A 20,158-nucleotide genomic window follows, 5' to 3' on the forward strand; every position below is an offset into this window, starting at 1 on the left:
TGGAGAAAGGGAAAGCAATATCTTTCCATCCATGGAATGTGGATTTTAGTCTTTATTATTTTATCTACTTAAGATCGATTCAATCTCCAAAAGCTTTGCATCTGCCTATTTGTGGAGTTAAAACACTAATTTGAGCATCAATATCGACGTTGATGCAAAACTCACTTGGATTTCCATCACAACACAAAGCAAGAGAGAGGAGAGACAAAGAGTCAAAGGCATGTGATTTGTCCTTTAGAGACATTAATGGTGAGTTCGTGGGTTGTCTAGATAAAGAACGCACAAGTATATGGTGGGCTCTCATTAGAATGAGACCCACTAGCTTTGAATTTTTTTTTTTAATAAATTATTTAAAAACATGTTTTCTTTCATCCATCTAAGGTGTCAATTTAGAATCAAAATCAAAACTAATAGTTTAAAATTTATTGAATCTTAACCCAGATTTTTTTTTATTCATTTTAAAAAGTAAAATTTTATTTTATTCCATTAGATTTTGGCTTACAATGAAAACCATTTATTTGAATGAATCAAATAAAGTTTAATCTTGTAAACGGAATTGAATCGAACTTAAATCATAAGAAATCCTACAATTATGTATCTTTGTTGAGTTCAAGGATTAAAGTATCGGTATCGGTCATCGTATCGGTCGGTCAAAATTAAGATACGTATCAGAGGGTATCGTATCGTATCGGAGATACACTAAGATACGCTAAAGATACACACATAAATGGATAGAAAACATTTTTTTAAACATTTTTGCATAAAGAATTTGTTAAAAAAAGCTATTGATAACATGTATTATGCATAAACACTAAATTGAGGGTATCGTACTAAGAATTCAAGGTCTGTAGTTGTCCCATAAATGTAAAATCCTTGTTCCCAACTTTGATTTCCACTTTAGTTAGAGAGAAATATGGCTGACAGCAACTTTGGAACAAAAACCCTTCAAAAAATCTTTTTTTTTTCTGAAAAATTACCCATATTGGCCATTATATGACCGTAGCGCCGATACGTATCGATACTCACCGATACGTACCGATATATATCGATACTCACCGATACGTGCTGATATATACCGATACGTACCGATCGATACATACCGATACTCACCGATACGTACCAATACATACCGAAACGTACATTTTACCTCAATTTTATATTTTTCATAGAGTCGTATCGAGGCATGTCGTATCGTATCGATGTGTATTAGTGATTTAGTGGTGTATTGATGCATATCGGTATGTATTGTAGGATATATATCGATACGAAATGATTTAAAAAATTCAATGTATCGTATCGGTGTGTATCGTATCGGCCGACTAAATTTAAGATACGTATTGGAGGGTATCGTATCGGTATCGGAGATACTTAAAACCATGGTTGAGTTGTATGAAATGATTTATTATGGGTTTCTTTGTTGAGTTATGTAGAAAAGGTTGAAAGATATCAGATTTGATGGGTTTCTTTGATGAGTTATGGGTAAGAGAGCACTACTCGTTTGCACAACCACTACACCAACGCATAGACTAATGAAAGGTCACACGGAGGCATCTTCAATGCATGAGGTGGGGTCAATACATTATTTTTGCTCTCGCTTGCATTTATGTGTAGATACATTTAAGCGGATAGCTTTATTTTTACCTATATTTAATCCTTGACATCTCCACGTTGAAGTAGGAGAGCCGATCCCATGACATCTTGGTATACTAATAACTATTGTTGATTGTATGGTGTCATGGGTAGAGATAAGATTTTTTATTTTTTATTTTTTTGCAAGGGGTTTTAGAATTCCCATAAACAAGAATGATTGAGCAATATACAACATTATATTATTTATTTTAATCTAGTTTTAGAAGGCACGTGTGGTTAAGCTAATGAAATTAATGCTATAAATATAATCTTATAATATAGTATTGGGTAAAAGAACACTACTTTCTAAGTATTCATGGAATGAAAGAGAGGGACTCATATCGCAGCCACCCCTTCATTCAGGCCCTTTTTAAGTAAGGGGCAGTGGATCCTTAAATTAGGGGTGAGGGAGAGATCCTTACTCCACTAAAATATTTGGTAATCACAATGTGCTTTTTCTCATGAAACCTTTGACTGTATATGATAAACAATGAATGGTTCTGATAAGGAAGATCAACTAATAATTTTCAGGTCAAAGATTTGCTTTGATAAGATTAATTCTCCTTCTATGCATGTGACATGCCACTAATTATAATTTATTAATTCAAGCTTTGTTAGATATTGTGGCTATAAGAAGGAAAGAATATACTAAAAGTAAGAGGTTCAACCCATGCCTACATCTAATATGGTTGAGAGAGAAAGTGAATTGAACATCAGGAGAACTATCTTTCAAAGTTGACTTAGAAGGTGAGAGAATCCAATACCATATTACTATTCAACTCTTTACGAAATTGATGGAGGATCGTTCCTTCATGCAATTGATATGGGATCACAAATAACGACCACAATTTGAATTGAGTAACTATTTTTAAATATTTTTATTATGCTTTCGAGATTCTATCCTATAGTAGATAGCGTTTTCTAGTAACTTCATTTTGGCATGAAGTCTTTATTCGAGAGAAGACATGGAGGATCGATTGGTTTTACCTTAGTAACATGGCGATCAATCAAAGGAACCTCATCTTCATTACTATATACCCTCACACTTCCATCTTCTAAGTACATTATTTTAAACAAGATGAGATTGTAGTAATGAGGATGTGCCTTTGGACAAAATAGTATACTAACGGGAAACCCCTTGAACTCGCCTAGTTTTATGCTTCAAGCTCAAGGGTAAACCCCAGTTACATACAGTCACACCTAACTCGTATAACAGATCAATCGCGGAGAGAGTCGAGCTGGAGATGTCTGTAAACACAAAGCCTTTAAACCAACGGAGCTACAATCGGAGAGTGAACATGTTTTTTTGAAAAAATATAAAGAATATCATTAGCTGCAACTCTGTATATTTCACAAATGAGATTCTTATTGACATCCGTTAAGATGTCTAATAATTTGTACCCACATATTTTTTTCCCACTTATCAAATCTTTTATTTCAATGAGGGATAAACTCTTGCCATTTTATAGGCGTACTCAAAAAGTATGTAAGATAATGACATAATGGTAAGTCGCCTACAAGTTGCTTTATAAACCTTTTTTAAGTCTATTTAAAAAAACTTTTACAAATAAGATAATGGGCATGAAAAGAATGTTACAAGTTCTATATATATGTATCTATTTTTTTTTTTTTTTAGGGGTAGATATAAAGGTATCATTCAGAAAGTATTTTTACAAATTATTTATGCTTATAACACAAAAAATTAAGTCTTAACTTGTTCATGAAACACATTTTAGGATCATTTATTGGAACCCAGCTTCGAAGCTCATAAACTCTAAAACCATAGGATATGGATAATTTTTTTTTTTAGGTAAATAAAATATGGATAAATAATGGATAACCATTTGCACAATCATATTCAAATATCACATGTTTAAGTCATTAAAAATAAATAAAAAATGCTTCATAATTCCAATAAATTATTCTATTTACTATGTAAACATTTAGGCAAAACCTAAGAAATAGCTATGGCATGCAATCATGCATATTCATTATTAGAACTTTTTGCATAAGCACAAGCAAAAATAGAACCCAACTTGTCCTAGGGTTAGGATTTGTGTTCAACTTGGGGCTTATTTGGGAGAGCTTCTCATGCCAGATCATGTGCTCTACCACCAGAACCTTTTTAGCTTATATCGAACTAACATATTTGTATTTATCAAAAGTTCTAATCAAATACAAGTATATAGAAAATGGTAAATAAGGAATAATACAACCAAATTATTTAATTATTAAAGTTATACAAAAGTATAAAGAACATGTTATTACATAAGGCATGATGGTTTTTAATACCATCTAAAGCTAAACTGTCCTCTCTCAGTTGGTGTTGGTATACTGTGATGCAATCAAAACCCATGCTCACCAGCCACCCTCAAACAAATGATAATCTTATTATCATGAAATGAAAATTTTCACCCATATTAAATACTCTCTTGTATTTTCTTTGACCCTTATTTGTTTGAAAGTCACATAGCAATAATAATCTATTGATGCACCATGATTAATTCACGAGGATATTAGTGCAGGAATCCATTATCACAATCTTCATTTTAAATCATAAATGCATAGATCAAAAATTGAATCTGAGACTGTATGTCTATTCACGCAATTCTCAATAGGCTTTAAGTCAATTGAATCTCTCTATAGGTTTAAACCTTGGAGTTCAGACGCTGAACATTTCAAGTCCATGCATTGTTTTAAAAATCGGATTGATCAGATTGCTCAGATAAGATTAGTATCGGCCGAAATCAATTCCCGATCTTAACTGATCTGATATTGGATTCACAAGGTATAAGGGTAAAATAGTCTAAAAATTAATTTTTTTAGATAAAAAAAAAAAATCCGTCCGATTCCGAGGGAGTGAGTTCTCCACGTTTCGTGTGGACCGTACAGTGCAGTGAATAGTTGGAACTTTGCTGGTGGACTTGATGGGACTTGGACTGTAGTAGCATCTCTCTCTCGGCGCATCGCCCAACGGTTCCAGGTTATAATTTTTATCGGGACCCAGCACTTTGAACAGAATCTTATCCAATGATTCGAAGCAACGTGGCAGAAGTCACATCAATAATTCTTACAAATCCATCAAAATAGAGAGAGGACTGGTACTCTGGCACCGAGAGGTTAGTGGGAAGTGGCGGTGATTATCTCTCAGAGAGAATGAGAGAAAGAGAGAAGGAGAGAGAGAGAGAGCTATAAATAATGGGTGGTGTTGTCGTCCATCGCATTCGCCCCTTCTCACTCACAACTCCTAGTTTGGACACTTAATACTGTTTCAGGTGCGTGCGAGAACGTGCGGCGCTGTCCCATCCCTTCCTGAAACCAAAACACCATCTCTCTCTCCTTGAGTGCCGAAGGGAAAGCGTGGGACTGCAATCACAGCTTCAGGTCTCTCTCTCTCTCTCTCTCTCTCTCTCTCTCTCTCTCTCTCCTTTGAATGCCGAAGGGAAAGCGTGGGACTGCAATCACAGCTTCAGGTCTCGTCTTTTGCAGGTTTCAGCTTAAACGCAGAGGGTGTGGAACTCAGCTTTATCTTCTAAGCACTTAGCTATGCCCTAGCTAGGCGCCTAGGCCTTAGCTTAGCCCAACTCAAAACAAAGTCGGTTCCAATCCTGGATTATATCAGAAACGTACTAACAGGGTTCAGGTAACCAACCTAGTACGCGTTAGAGTCTAGGCTACCAGGATTATTGTGTTTGATTCTTATAGAGTATAGACACTGCCTGCCTCAGATCTGAAACTGAATCTGAATTTCGTGGAGACGTTTCATCTTTTTTCTTTCACGAGAAGCGGATGATTTATCAGGTGATGTGAGTAGACTTAAGGTTTTGCTTTGAATCTTCTGGAGAAGAAGAAGCCAAATCCCATATCAGTTGGAAGTGGAAGTTGTCTTTGGAGTCCGTGTTGACACTTGTATCATTCGGAGCTAGCAGAAATGGCGGATTGATTTTAATACGAATCCAATCCTTTGCTCGTAAATAAGGATTTTTTTTTTCTTTTGGTTCACTATCGTATGGAAGATTTTTACCTGCTTGATCCTGCGATTTCTTGTTCAGATGAAATCGAACATGAAATCGCAGGAGTTGGAAGTGTTGCTCCAGTTCCTGCAGCGACGGGATTTGACCATCAAGTCGATAGCCTCTTTCAATTCGAAGCGAACGAGCCGGCGGAGATCTGTGGATCGGAGATGTCTAGTCTGATCAAAGCTCAAATCGCTATTCATCCTCTCTATCCTACACTACTCACTGCTTATATAGAATGTCGGAAGGTAATTAAAGGCTTCGCTTCACTTCTTGACGTGGTTGATTCACAACTCTTTATTACAAAATCTTACTAAACACCTCTGTGTTCCTTCCCAGGTCGGAGCACCACCGAAGCTGGCGTCGCTTCTTGAGGAAATCGCCCGAGAAAACAATCTGACAGGTGGTTCTAGTGAATTCGGAGCGGATCCAGAACTCGACGAGTTCATGGTAATGGCCGGGGGGGGGGGGGGGGTGGGAATCTTCTTCAATCTTTCCTTTTTTTCCCGGTTAAATTAATTAATCTCGAATCCGGACTGTTTAGGGTTTCGTGATAGCAATAATCTCACCGACTTGCAACGGACCGTTATTGATCGTAATATTCTTTACTTAAAAAAAGATTTGTCTGTTACTTGCAGGAATCTTATTGTGAAGTCCTTTATAGATACAAGGAAGAGCTATCTAAGCCGTTCGATGAAGCAAAAACTTTCTTGAGCGATATAGAAACTCAGCTCAGCGATCTCTGCATAGTAGCTTCGTCCTCGACCACAGCGACGACGACGACGACGACCACCACCACCACCACGTCCTCTGGGAATTACCACTCAGGTATGGGTTCTCTACACATCCCCGCCTCTCTCTCTCTGTCTCTCTCTCTCTTGGCTACGCAGGCACAGCTGTCGCCATCTCAGACTGTTTCGCATGCAAATACGTGCATTAAATCAAAACTCATTTTAGCTTCCTTAGTTTCTGAAGACACTAGGGTTACTGGGTTTTCCCGTTTTAACCACAGAAAAATTGTTCGTGTCTCACAGTCTCACTCTCTCACTCTAGGTTTAGGGCCTCTGGAACCAAACTAATCCCAATCAGTCTCTCTCTCTCTCTCTCTCTCTCTAGATTCGTCTCTATTATTTTATTGAATCGAATAACTTCTGTCATTTGGAAGGTGGCTCAGTTCCACAAAGCACCCAACGTGGAATGTTGGGAATCTTGTGGGCAAGCATGCCCAAATGTGTAAAACGCTTGTTCCATCACTGATCTTCATGAATAAAGTTGGAGAGGTCAAGGATGCTTCATGGTGGTCTAGTTCTTCTGCTGCCATTGCAAACATTGGACATTAATGGTTCTCATCCTTGCTCCAATCCTCCATTACCGCACCCAAAAAAAAAAAAAGTATCTCAAACTTCCTGTAGAGATGGTCTTGTAATATTTTTGTTCTTCAAAATATGATAATACTATGAACTGGGATAGAGGGATTCATTAAGTGTTTCAATGTTTGCCGTTGCTTTGATGGTCTCAAGGGAAATTTCTAGAGCTCAGAACTGATGCAGCTAGTGAGCTCCACGGTCATGAATGGGAAGGGGTTTTAGTCACACATCAGTCGGGTAGTATATAACAATTGAACTTATGACATGGGAATGACCTCTCCATACTCTGAAGCTCGAGCTTTTGGGTTGGATGTCGTTAAGAACATTCCTACAGCCTTCATTATGCTTATAGAAATTTTTAAACAAAGATTAACATCTTGATCACAACCAAAAAACCAGGGAAGAGATGGAACCTCCAGAAGTGAAACGGTTGTTGAGAATCATCCAATTGATTAATACTGTTGGTAATTAGTTTGCTATGAGGTATCACATTTTTCTCCCTTCCTTTTCATTGAAATTGATTTTATTTATTGAAAATTACAAATATAACCATCCAATAGACTTGGAGGTTGACATTTAGTTGAGCTAATTTTTTTGACCATTTTACTGCTGGCTAGAGGATTCTTCAGGTCTTAGTACATCAAAAAAAGTTAAGGTGGGCTAACAAGGGTTGGTTGTCTTTTATATTTCAAACTGTTGTTGTATTGACATTAATCCTTTGTCTTGAGATCATTCGTGTGGACATAAATGATTTTGGATGGAGAGTTATTGGAAGTCAATTTTTGTTGGAACTTGGGTGAATTAGGGTCACAACACATACTTGGAAAACCAGGTTTAGTCAACCAAGTTGAGTTAACCAAAAAAAAAAAAATGAAACCTGGTCTCAGGAATCATGAAGACTCACCAAGTTTAAGGAACGACCAGACCAGCTCTGAATCAGTCCAAATTTTTATTGACTCGATGTTTTATGTCAAAGTCATGTGAAACTCATCGAGTTTGGTTTTCATTGGCCAATTAATTATTCATAGGCTATAAGTTTGGTCTCAAACTAAATAAAATCTTAGAATTTTTTATTCTTGGTTTCAATATTAGCCACTTTTTTACTTCTCCCCTTTGAAACAACCATAGCCGCAGTCCTTATTTAACTTGGAGAAGGAGAAGAAATAGAAAAAAAAAAAGGACTCCCTAACCAGGTTTGACTCACCAGGCTCACCGGGCTTCGAAAAAGGCATGTCAAGTAGAAAAAACTAGTTTTTCAACCATCAGTCACACAAAGTAGGTTGGCTGCTTCGTTATATATCCCTTCCAACCTAACCAGCCTATAACATATCGTAGCAGTGTTGTGCACGCACTCTTTGGCTTTCTCTCGAGTTGCTGAATTGATCATTATTTTTGGACAATAGAATTACAGAAACTAATTGTGTCATCAACAGAGTTGGTTAACCAAACACAGCAGATCTACCTTAGATCTAGAAATGGAATGGGCAGGTGAGACTGTGTTCCACCTTCCTTGCCCCTATTGAGTATGTTATAGTGTGACCCTAGTAGGATTAGGATCAGGTTTCGTGTAGTGGTGGTTTTGGTTATTTATTTATTTTTTATTTTTTATTAGTCAGGGTCTTGAGTTCCTGTTTTGGATTTGGGGGTTATATTATTAGGCAACTGCTATTTTATTGCAGGATGTTTTCAATTTAAAAACAGCCATTATTTGTCGGCAATAGTTCATTAAAAATATAGAGCTCTAAAATAATTTAAAAAATAAACATTTATTGGTTTCTTTATTTGATGAAGTTGTTGGCTTTAGAGTTATTTGTGACATTGCATCTGAAGTTTGTGTGAAGTGTGTGTTCTTTGCCTCATTGAGCACTCATATTGAATGTGATCTTGTTGGGCTGTGAAGTTCTGTTGTAACTTCCGTGATTGGTGGAATCTTTTCTCGATTGTCTTTGCCAATGTGTTTAGGTAGAACTAGAAATGAAATTAAGATATGTGTTTATGTGCCTATTCTTTGTTGCGTTGTTGTTCATTGTGTGTGCAGCCATCAATCTCGTGGTCAGCCTTTTGCACCACTAAACCCTAAAGTTTTCAGTCCTCTTGTGCCTTGAGCTATTTTCAGGAGTCCTAGGCTTGTGGTACTCATATTTATGTGGCTTTTTAGCATGGTTTTTTATGGTGAAAATACTACTTCTCTGGCTCCCTCATATAGATGTGATTGTACCCACTAAACATATTTGGCATTGTATTAACGTGAGATGGTACCTACTAAAAGGCTCTATTTGTTTGATGGAGAGAAATGGAAATGGTAAAAAGGGGTGGAAACTTGTTTCCCACAAACTACCACAAATGAGTGTTTGGTTATGTGGGGTGAGAAACTTATCAAACAATCTCATTAAATGCCTTTATTCTTGTCTGGTGAGGTGGCACACCAATTTTTCCCACCCCACTCATTATACATGGAAAAGCTCATTTTGTTTATTTCTTTTCACTTCTCATTTCCTCTCTCCCATTGAATCTCACCCCACCTCCATTTCCTCTTTCTCCCACAAAATCCTGCCCCACCAAATATCACTTATTTCCATCATTTCCTTCCCTTCTTTCCTTGCCAACCCAACCCACAACATGTGGGGCTAGCACTCGCAAGTTTCCCACCCTTTTTACCTTCTAAACAAATGGGGCATATTCTGAATGACTGGTTCCCTTCAAAGCATTTCAAAGACTAAACTGAATTCTATACGTTTTATTTTGGATATGGTTTTATAGGATGGATTCTTGCTACCTAGGTATCCTTGTTGATGGGTATGGTTTAGGTGTACTTACGCAAAACAACTAAAAAATATTTTTTGGATTTATTATGTGTGCGATAATGAAATTATAATTTAGGGGGAGGGATAGACATGCTGCAGATATATATTGGCATCTTGCATGCCAAGCCTATGGGTGCATGGGAGGGATTGCATCACAATTCATGTATAGGATTGGCTCACATGGTCAGGGAGGAGAAAGTGTGTCAGAAAGTGTTAAAGGGCATGCCAAGGTTTGTGCTACTACTGGGGCCTCAAGTTCTAGCCAACTAGAGCTCAGCCTCGTATATTGTTATATGAGATTTATATGTAATACGTGCTATATAATGTACAGTGTGCATATTTGATGCTTACAGCTACAGTGTAATCCCGTCGAGGACATTTACTGTGTCAGCATTGACTTCTTAATAACTCCATACCACTCCTTTACTCCATACAATATTTAGTTATAGAGTACAAATGTGTTTCCTCTTTACTGGACCTGGTATGAGTCAGATGGAAAATGCCCGCTAATGATACATAAAAGATTTCTAGACTACTGTGAAGTATTGTGAACAGTATCTAGCATCTCAAGATTAGAGGAGTTAAACCAGGCTGCATAAGAAATGCATATAAAATGAATACTTCACAATTTGGGCTGGTGGTCAGTTTCCTCATATTGTGAAAATTTTCGATAGACCTAGTCTTTTTCAGAGATCTCTTGTTTTAAGTGCTTAAAATCTCTTCTTAATGTGTCATCTCAAAGTTTGGGGCATATTGAATTTGTGGGTTGGGGTTAATGGCAAGCACTGTTGAAAAATCATAAACTGGTTCTTCCTCAAGGTTTTGGGCATTGATTCAACCTCTGTTAAGTAGTTTTAAGGTTTCTCAAAACTAATGTGGGAAGCTCTAGTCAGAGATGGAATATGAGTTGTAATAGAATTTAAAAAAAGGGAATATTCTGAGAAAATCATGTGTAGAGGGTAGGATTTATCACTTTTAAAGAAGGATTCACATTGAAATTAGATTCCAAATCCCAAGATATAATTTTTGATATATACTATTAATATTAGTTGTCAATATTGACTTATGTACATGATAATAAATGTTAGCACAGGATAGCTCCAACTGTACCAATGACTTTCATGTATTGTTCTAACTGTGTCTTTCATGTATAGTTTCATGTATAAATATATTATTCTCTATAATGAAAATCACACCGAGATTTATAATCTTCTATCATATACCATTGCAGGAATCAAACTTCCTTGTACTTTCTTAATGTTGGGTGGCATCATAGTCAATGTTCCAGTTTGTCAACATCCGAGGATGCTTGTTTAATATCCATCCATCGCAATGTGAAAACTCATAAAAGTAGTAGGGATGAAAATTTCAGGATGATGTGGTTTCCTTTTACTACAGGTTTGCATTTTGTGTGGGGAGCCACCATCCCAAGTTTGAAACTTCATGAAATTTGAACACCTTTAAGCCCTTTTTGACACAATGATTATTGAACACTATAGCCCCATGTCGAATTTTGGCTGCCTTAACTAGTATAAAATATATGTTTTTGTATACAAGGCTCTGTCTATGCTAAGTTAAACATGATAATTTGACCCAGGGGTGGGATTGCAATGAGTTAGGGTTTAGGGGTCTGTTCCCTATAATAGGGTGGCCACAACCTGACAACCTTTCCTAGATAGCACCTGTACTTTTCTGCTCCTGTTATAGATTTGGAGGATAATGGGCTAGGTTAGGAAAGAAACTCTGTTTAAATCAAGAATTTATAAATGTTGGTTGACTTATTGAGGGCAAAATTATTCCCCATATTTTCTTTTTCTTTTTTATTTGGTTTTGGGAGGGGGGGGGGTGAAAATGCAATATGTATGACCTTAACATATACTGGAAGAATTCCCACTATAGACCCCGATATGATTTTAGAATATTTTACATATCTATTCTGGAATAGATTCTTGGCATGCTCTACATTAGACTTTGAATCGATATTCAGCTAAATTTACCATAATAGACTTTATTGAAGTTGATATTTCAGTGTCATTGATTAGAAGCTCATTAAACCAGTTAGTTGTATGGAAACATTACTCTGGAATCAATAGATGGTAGAAAATAAATGTGAAAATAACATTGGGATTTACATGTTTTGGCTGGTATAATGTTCTGGCTGACTGGGTTCGAGTTTTGAGGGTGGCCACTTTGCTAAAAAAATGCCTAAGATTAGACCGATTTCAAACTCATCCCTCCTAGGACCCCGCGGGACCATCACTGGCTAATGGCCTTTACCCTTTACGGGATATTGGGCCACCATAGAGTCAGTAATTCCAACCCCCTCCCAAACACCAGCGTCCATCCAAAAAAAAAGTTTCTGTCCTTGGGCTCAAACTCAATTTGCTAAAATCAATAGCATTTGCTATTATTTTTTCCAGATGAAGCGTCTAGGACCTCAGAAGAAGAGTTAAGCTGTTGGGAGACGGAGGCATTTGATGGCATAGAATCTTCTGTTCCTCACACTGATGACAAGGAGTTGAAAGAAATGCTTTTGCGAAAGTATAGTGGCTATCTTAGCAGTCTGAGGAAAGAATTCCTAAAGAAGCGAAAGAAAGTGAAGCTATCTAAAGAAGCAAGGATGGCATTGTTGGACTGGTGGAACAATCACTACAGATGGCCGTACCCCACGGTAATGACAAACTCTTTCATATAGGCTCATTTGTTATGCATTCTTAGAATATATTATAGGCTGATAATCCATTCCAATAAATCATACCAAATGCAGACTTGGTTCTCTACACATGGTCTAAAACATATTTAACATATATTTGTTGTCTCATTTTCTCAACCTCTTAAAATGTTGTGGGTCCCAGACACCCCACCCCCTGAAGTTCTCCAACTCTAAATTGTGTTTAAACTTTAAAGAGAATGAACTATGCGACTATACTTTGAAAGTATTTGGAATCACATAGAGGACTTTCAGATATTAAGACTGTGTTTGGTATGTTTTTTTGGAATGCATTCCGAGAGTGCATAGCAAACGCCGCATAGGGTTTCCACATTATGTAGGCTTATAGCTAGGCTATTCAGAGATAACTGTGCTTGGTGATCTTGATTATTTGAACATTGGGTGCATGGTACAGGAAGAGGAGAAGAAGATGATTTCAAAAGTCACAGGATTAGACCAAAAACAGATCAACAATTGGTTCATCAACCAGAGGAAGCGACATTGGAAGCCTTCTGAAGACATGCGTTTGGCACTGATGGAGGGTATCAGTGGCAGCGACGCAGTTCCTAAAATGTATCTGAGCACTGGAGGAACTGGCACTGATGATCTTTGAAGTTAGAATAGTGCCAAGTCCTTTTATTTCACCTTCTCTGTAGTCTGTACTGCTTGTTTGTATAAAATTGTAGACTGCAAATAGGAATGTTCTTACTGTAACTATGAATGGTTTGTGGGCCCAATCACAAAATAATCAAATAAAACAGATGGATTTGATTGTATGAAAATTTTAAATTATGTAACCGTCTAACTTGGACCAGTATAGATTAGGACCAAATAAGACAGTAATTAGTGATGGGACGAAATCTGACAGGCAGGATTCCCAGGCAAGAGCTGAAGTTCCCAGATGTTCCTGCACTGAAAAACGGTAGAGTGTTGGGCTGATCCAGCGGGGACTCTTGGATTCTTTACTGGAAATTTACTTGTTGCAAGTATTCTGACTTAGGCATTGGGCTTGATTAGCCCGGCGGCACTCTGATTAGCTCTTGCCTGGGAATTCTGCCAGTCAGATTTTGTCAATCATGGTATCAACATCCTTGTATGAATGCAATTTTCATTTTGGTTGACTGAAAAATTATGGAACTGTAATTCTTCAAAGGTGTTGAAAGGTCCAACCTCAAACCTTGAGGCATTAGATAGAGATAGCTCCTATATGAAGGCACTAAAATCTGAGGTCACATCTTCTGCAGCGAGCAGTGAGGTTTTCTATGTAATGCCTCGGTGAGGATACGGTTTCTTGGATCATTATGCTTATAGGTTATGTAAACGGTGGCTTATTGAGTGAAGCCTTCCAGTTGTTTGATAATATGCCAGAATGAAACGTGGTTTGTTGGAGTGTGATGATTTGTGGGTATCTCCGAAGGGGTGATACAGGGAGGAATTCGATCTCTTTAAAAAGATACAAGTTGCAGATATCAAGACGGATAAGATGATGACATTGCTGTCTACTAGTAAGCTTGATGTGGATGCCTACATGAGCAGGCCACCATGATTTTATAGATAAGTCTTTGGAAGACTATTGGCTTCAGACACCAAAAATAACAAAAGACAGATAACACCATTTTCTCTTTTGTCAAATCATCAAATCACCCAACAGTTCAGTTAACACGCATGGATTAATACATCAATCTTATCTTTAACTAATAATGTTAAAAGGGAAGAAACATATTCAGATCAGTGATGAAAGTGATCAAGATTCTTCTTACTTACTGAAAGAAAAAAAAAAAAAAAAAGAGGACACAGAACACATAAGAAGGGAAGATCAATCAAGAAAGTTTCTCCTCAATGGTCAACTCTTCAATCAGGTTGCCATGGCTGAGGGGATTGAAGGCTTGAATCTCAGAACACTTGCCAGGTAGAATTATGGGTCCATGGACTTGATCTAGTACTGCAGGGATGGGTAGTGGATATTTTCGGGCGATCACCACTGAATTTATCACTTCATCAGTTGGATGAAAGACCGATAAAACCTCAAACCCCCGGAGATCACAAGGATCAATGACTGGGTAGAGGAAAGCCCTTGCACCATGTGCACTTCTAAGCATCAAAAGAGCACCAGGGGCCATGTACTTGGCCAGGTGATCAATGAACTGAGCCTTCTCTTCCTTGTTCATCCCCACAAGAGCTGCCAAGAAAACAACTTCATAGTCCCTAAGGGCAATGGAGACATCCATGATATCAGTAGTATGGAAAAACATGCGTTGAGAGAGGTCAGGATCAGAAGAGATCAAGTTGTGGGCTAGAGAGTTAGCCGAAGCATCGATGTCATAATTGTGAAAGGTAGATGTCTTAAGGTGATAAGAGGCCAAGACAATGGAGGTGAGAGGGAGGGGACCGGAGCCAATGAAAGCGATACGAGTAGGGACATTAGTGCAGTGCTTGATAAGGAGAGTGAATTCAAGGTGGCTTAGTTTGAGATAATTGGAGTAGTAAGGAAAGATGTTGATATGATTAAGTGGGTTCTTGAAAGAACCCAGGAGGGTAGAGAAGTGAGATTCTAAGAGACCTTCTGCTTCTCCACAAAGTCTAATGAGTTTAGAACGAATGTCTTGGATAGGTTTGGAAAGCTTGGTGACATCGATAGGGATGGGTGGGATGCATGTGAGGACAAGCTGTGTGAAGAACATGTTGACATCTTTTGATGGTTTCAGAGATTCCAGGCTTGAGATGCTGTGGTAGATGTCACAGATCTTCTCTACTACCATGTCTTCTTGGCAACCCATGTCGACACTATGACACAGTTTGAAGTGAGAACTGAGGAACCTTAGCTTCCTCCCTGCCCACAGTCCACGCCTCCTTTCTTTTCCTCCTTCCAAGAATAAAACTTAGTCAGGAAGAGTGGGGGAGACACACTCCAAGAGCTCCAATGGGGTCTTTATTTATGAACACAAAACAATGTGGTACCCACCCACACAACCACACACAACCACACATGAACTCACTTAGAGAGAGAGAGAGAGAGAGAGTGTTGGGTATCCAGCTAATTAAATTATATGATAAATGTCAAGAAATCAGAAAATTTGAGTCCGGATCATGTCCTCATACGAGAGTCATTCGTGCCCGATTTATATTTGGAATCCACTTAATCTTTCTCTTCTTACAACATGCTGAGAGATTGAGTGGATTCCAGCTGTGGATCAGGCACCGTACAAGAATCGGAGAATGGTTCTTGAATGAGAACCTGAACCAAACTCAAAAACTTTTTCTACTACTGGGGTTGTAAGAATTTTCCTGTTACCTAGGCCGTAGTCAAAGAAATGGAATAATTCATTTCCCCTGGGGTTCATAAATAACATTTTGGATTTTGGTTTTTTTTTTTTTTTTTTCTAAAATACCTTTAGGATTCCATTTCTTTGACTGCAGATGGTAGGAAAGATCCTGTAACCCGGATAGCAGCAAAATTTTGCAAGGAGACTGAAACTTTGAGAGGGCTTTTGTTTTTCGGGTGACAGTGATACTGACAGTGGCTTCACAAAAATCTTGTTTGAACTTTCTTAGGCAGTTAAAGCTTGAGATTAAAGGAATAGCAGAAACTGCAGCAGTGTGTTAGAGGCACAGGCAGTTTTAAGAGTGTGACACTCATGAGTCACCACCCACCACTAGGGTTTCAGTTACTGAGGCATTGAGACCCCATTTGCAACTTGATTAATGGCTTAAAACTGTCACAAAAGCTACAAGGACTATGTAGGTTGATCAAGGCATCAGATGATTAACCCGAGGATTTTCCTACATCGAAATGGAATAATCCTCTTCTCCTATGGGTTCATATCCTCCTTAGATTTTGCATTTTTTCAAAATATCCCTTGTAATTGAAGTAGGATTCAATTTTGGCAGCTACAACTCTTACCATATTTTATACATACATTTTTCGAATGTAAATTTTTATTTTTCTTTTAAAGGAATTTGATTTCACTTCCTTCCCTTTATATCCCTTGCCACCAAATAGGGTGTAAAATGTGCCCACAATTTTCCATACTTTCCTAAAAAAATATATATATATATATATATTTATTGGGTTAAGTTTTGCAGAGAATCTCTTCACCCATGGTACTATGATGCTATGATTAGACTCTGGATTCATCATTAACTCCTAGCCATGAATTGTTCATGGTGTGGATACTCTTCTCAAGATTAATGAGAGTGTGGATGAAGAGATTTTCTCTTCACTATGAGTGGAGGTAAACTGAGTCCAAGCTTCTTTAATTTCCACAGCTTAAAAAAATGCAAATTTCGCAAAGACAATTATCATAGTAGAGCCCAATGATGCAACAGTTCTGTAGAGCATATTATTTTCATTAGAACACTTTTTTTTTTTTCTTTTTATATCAAACCTCCATTGGAACACATTAAGCTTATTAATAAGCTGCAGAGAATAGAGAGTAGAGACAGAAAAACTTGTAGGTGAGATGTTACCTCACAAAACAGAGGCTGTCACATTAGTTTGATTTTTTGTTATTGTTTTGTGATCTATACGTTGCCCGCTTATATTGACATTTTACACATCAAAACAATAGTAAACAGAGAAATAAAATTAATGAAGAGAAAGAAGATGTCCTCTTTGTCTCTAATCGAAATTTTAGGAGTTCAGGAGAAGAAAGTGGGGAATGAGGAATGAAAATTTGTATTACTGGTAGATATAGAAAAGAAAGTTTTCTTAAGAGAATTTGAGAAAGTGATGGGAGAAAATTAGGGGAGCAGCCAGGATCTATCCCTTTTAGAAGTTTCTTTATAGCTTCTAACCCAAGAATAGACCTATCAAAACCAATAGGAAATGTTATACCAAATGTTGTATGTCAATTTCCAACATTGTTAGGCCAACAACTCCTTGACCTGATTGATCAATATTCTCCTGGTGTTTGTCAAATTGGTCAAGTGCTTGTGTTCCTATTCTTCTTTACCAAAGAATAGGATGTGCTTCTTGGACTGTCCATACAAGGAAGATAGGGTCAGATATTTGCCTTATATTTATCTTCTTAGGTAGTAGAAATCATTTACCTTTTCCCTAAATTGGATATGGGTAAGAAATGCCATTACTTGACTGATAAAAAGGTAAGGCAGATAAATCTATATTTGTTTATTTTTCACTTAATTTCCTAACAATTTTAACCAATATCCAAAAAATATTTTCATTCAAAAAGTTTATTAAAAAAATCAAATGTACATTAATCACTTGTAGCTCACCATTACACTCCAAATGAGGATTTCCCAAGAGATCACTTATACTAGTACTACTCTCTGAATACTACCTTCTCCTAAGCAAACTTAACTAAACTACAGAGTTTTGATTGAATAAAGATTCTTCTAAACACTGGAATGAGAGGATTTTTTCTCACATCTTCTCACATAATGATCTATAGAGTTCACATTGATACTTTCTCTTTATAGACAAAATGTTGATCTCCTAATAAACAAATTCATCTTCCACCTTCTCGACCATTAGTGTGATTTCTCAATATGATATCATGAGAAACCCCTATTTGATCAATTCTCCTGCCATGTTGAATGACCTCCTCCAACAAAAAAGACTACATCAGTACTCCACATGTGGCTCAATCAAATGGTCAGTGTGGAGAAGCTTTTATCCACATGTTGAGTGAGGGTTCTTTTCCACATCTTATCTCATAATATGCCGTGGGTCTTATATTGACACTCTCTCTCCTCAGACAAAATGTGTATCCCTTAGCTAACTAATAAGTATCCCATCCTCTCATTGGTGCGATTTCTCACTCCGATATCATGAGAAACCTTTGCTTGATTCCAAATTGTGAAAGATTTTTATGTGATTAATAGAAGTTCAACGAGTAACAAAAATAAACTAAAAAAATAAGAATGGGGCATCTAAAGTTGGCCATGGATGAATAGTTAATGTATTGGCAAAAGGGTTAGCACTTGAACAGTTCTCTCCAATAGGCCAAAGAAAAAGTTTTTCCTTAAAATATCCAGAATGGCCCTCCTAGAGCCCTCTATACATGATATAATGTCGACATCAGATGTCGACATGAGCCCTCATATCCCTCCAAAACTAAATTTCAACTCCTCTATCCTTGAGTCCTGAAGTGAGGTATTGTGCAATAGTGGGTCTTCAAGTACCCATTTAATTAGTTCTCCCCATCCTCCCCCCTCTTTCTCCATTATTTTTCTGTCTTTTTTATAAATTTCAGTGGTGCAAGCTATGCCTTTACATCAGTGGTGCTTTCCACTAGATGTTCTGCAACTTTCGATTTCCTTATTTGACTTTTTGAATCCACTAACTGGAATATTCTCTATAGATGTAGTCATTACGATTTACATATAAGGTAATGTGTTCTGTTATGACATTACAATGTTGTGTTGTGGTTTTTTTTTTTTATACGATGGGTATCCAGATCTTTGTCCTAAATAGTTCCACGGGTCCATATTGACTCCACAACTGTATGAATCGGGAGTTGAATGAGAACTATTCAACTTTCATTGAAAGTAGTGAAGAACACTAAATATCCCGTATGAGTGATCCCAAAAAAGTAAAAACATTTGAACTCAGAATTATACGCTTTCTAAGGCGTAAGTCCATTTCCTACTCAACTACTCCATTGGAGTTGTTATGACACTACAGTCATGAATCATGAAGGGACATATGAAGTTAAGTATAAAACAAATCTGTAAAGATAAATCTGTGTAGTATAGATCTTCCCTGTTTGGCCGATTTGTAAACTTTAAACCCTTAGAAAGAAGACTAATGCGACTACTCGACATTGCGAATTTGACATTGTGGGGATAGGGACACCCTTTTGTTGCCTATGGAGACACAGATGAAAGAACCTTTTTGGGTTATTTTTCCACTTTTCCTTCCTCTCCATCCATTTTCATGTACTTTGTTATCTTATGCTTTATAAAGCAATGGTAAGCATAGTCATAGGCAGGGGTTCAAAACTCAAAATGTTGGCCAGCACTGGTAGGCCCGACCTAAATCGATCGGTCAAATCTTGAGACTGGCCTGGCTGATTACTAAATGTGCCGGGCTCGAGTAATAATTGATTAATAATGGGGTGGTCGTAATGCAAGGTAATGGTCTGATGGTCACCCGATCAGGGCTGACCGAAAACTGTGACCAACTGATTATCCTGTTAAAGCCTATTTAAATGAGAACCATTCAACTTTCATTGAAAACAGTGAAGAGCATTAAACACCCAATGTGAGTGGCCCAAGGTATGCCTAATGGGAGTCGAACTTAAGACGTCCGAGTTTACGGCTCGTACCAAATTCGTTGCTCACCAACTGCGCTACCCCCTTGGTTTCCTGATTATATCTTGATTAGCCCAATTATTACCTAAAAGGGTCCATGCCCAATTACCTAAATGGGCGGAAATAGTGTGAGGCCTAAGATTGGTGGGGATCGATTAGGCCTGACCAAAATCAATCAGACCCGACAGGTTGAGACCCCCCTACTTCAAGGAATAGAAACCAGTCGAGTTGAATTAGAATTGGCTAGATGTGATTCTAGATGAAAAAAATCGGTTCTCTTTCAGGGATCAAGCCAATTCCACTTACTTGAACCTTGATGGTGAGGGTTGCAGACTTGCAATCTTCTTCGTCTGGTTT

General features: G+C 37.6%; 2 protein-coding genes across 2 annotated transcripts; one reads left to right on the plus strand and one right to left on the minus strand.

The window, feature by feature from the left end:
• The first annotated feature begins 4,753 nt into the window (after positions 1–4,753).
• Positions 4,754–13,302, plus strand: LOC122085700 (homeobox protein knotted-1-like 1). The gene is made up of 7 exons (XM_042654211.1): positions 4,754–5,013; positions 5,119–5,272; positions 5,358–5,893; positions 5,985–6,095; positions 6,284–6,473; positions 12,237–12,487; positions 12,942–13,302. The coding sequence occupies exons 3-7, from the start codon at positions 5,639–5,641 to the stop codon at positions 13,137–13,139; spliced, it is 1,005 nt and encodes a 334-aa protein (XP_042510145.1). The 5' UTR covers positions 4,754–5,013; positions 5,119–5,272; positions 5,358–5,638; the 3' UTR covers positions 13,140–13,302.
• Positions 13,303–14,133: 831 nt separating this feature from the next.
• LOC122085701 (nicotianamine synthase-like) lies at positions 14,134–15,440 on the minus strand. Its single transcript, XM_042654212.1, has one exon. It carries the CDS (start codon positions 15,301–15,303, stop codon positions 14,347–14,349), a length of 957 nt encoding a protein of 318 aa, XP_042510146.1. The 5' UTR covers positions 15,304–15,440; the 3' UTR covers positions 14,134–14,346.
• Positions 15,441–20,158: the final 4,718 nt, after the last annotated feature.

This window comes from Macadamia integrifolia, chromosome 8, assembly GCF_013358625.1.
Source record: "Macadamia integrifolia cultivar HAES 741 chromosome 8, SCU_Mint_v3, whole genome shotgun sequence".
Lineage (NCBI taxonomy): Eukaryota > Viridiplantae > Streptophyta > Magnoliopsida > Proteales > Proteaceae > Macadamia > Macadamia integrifolia.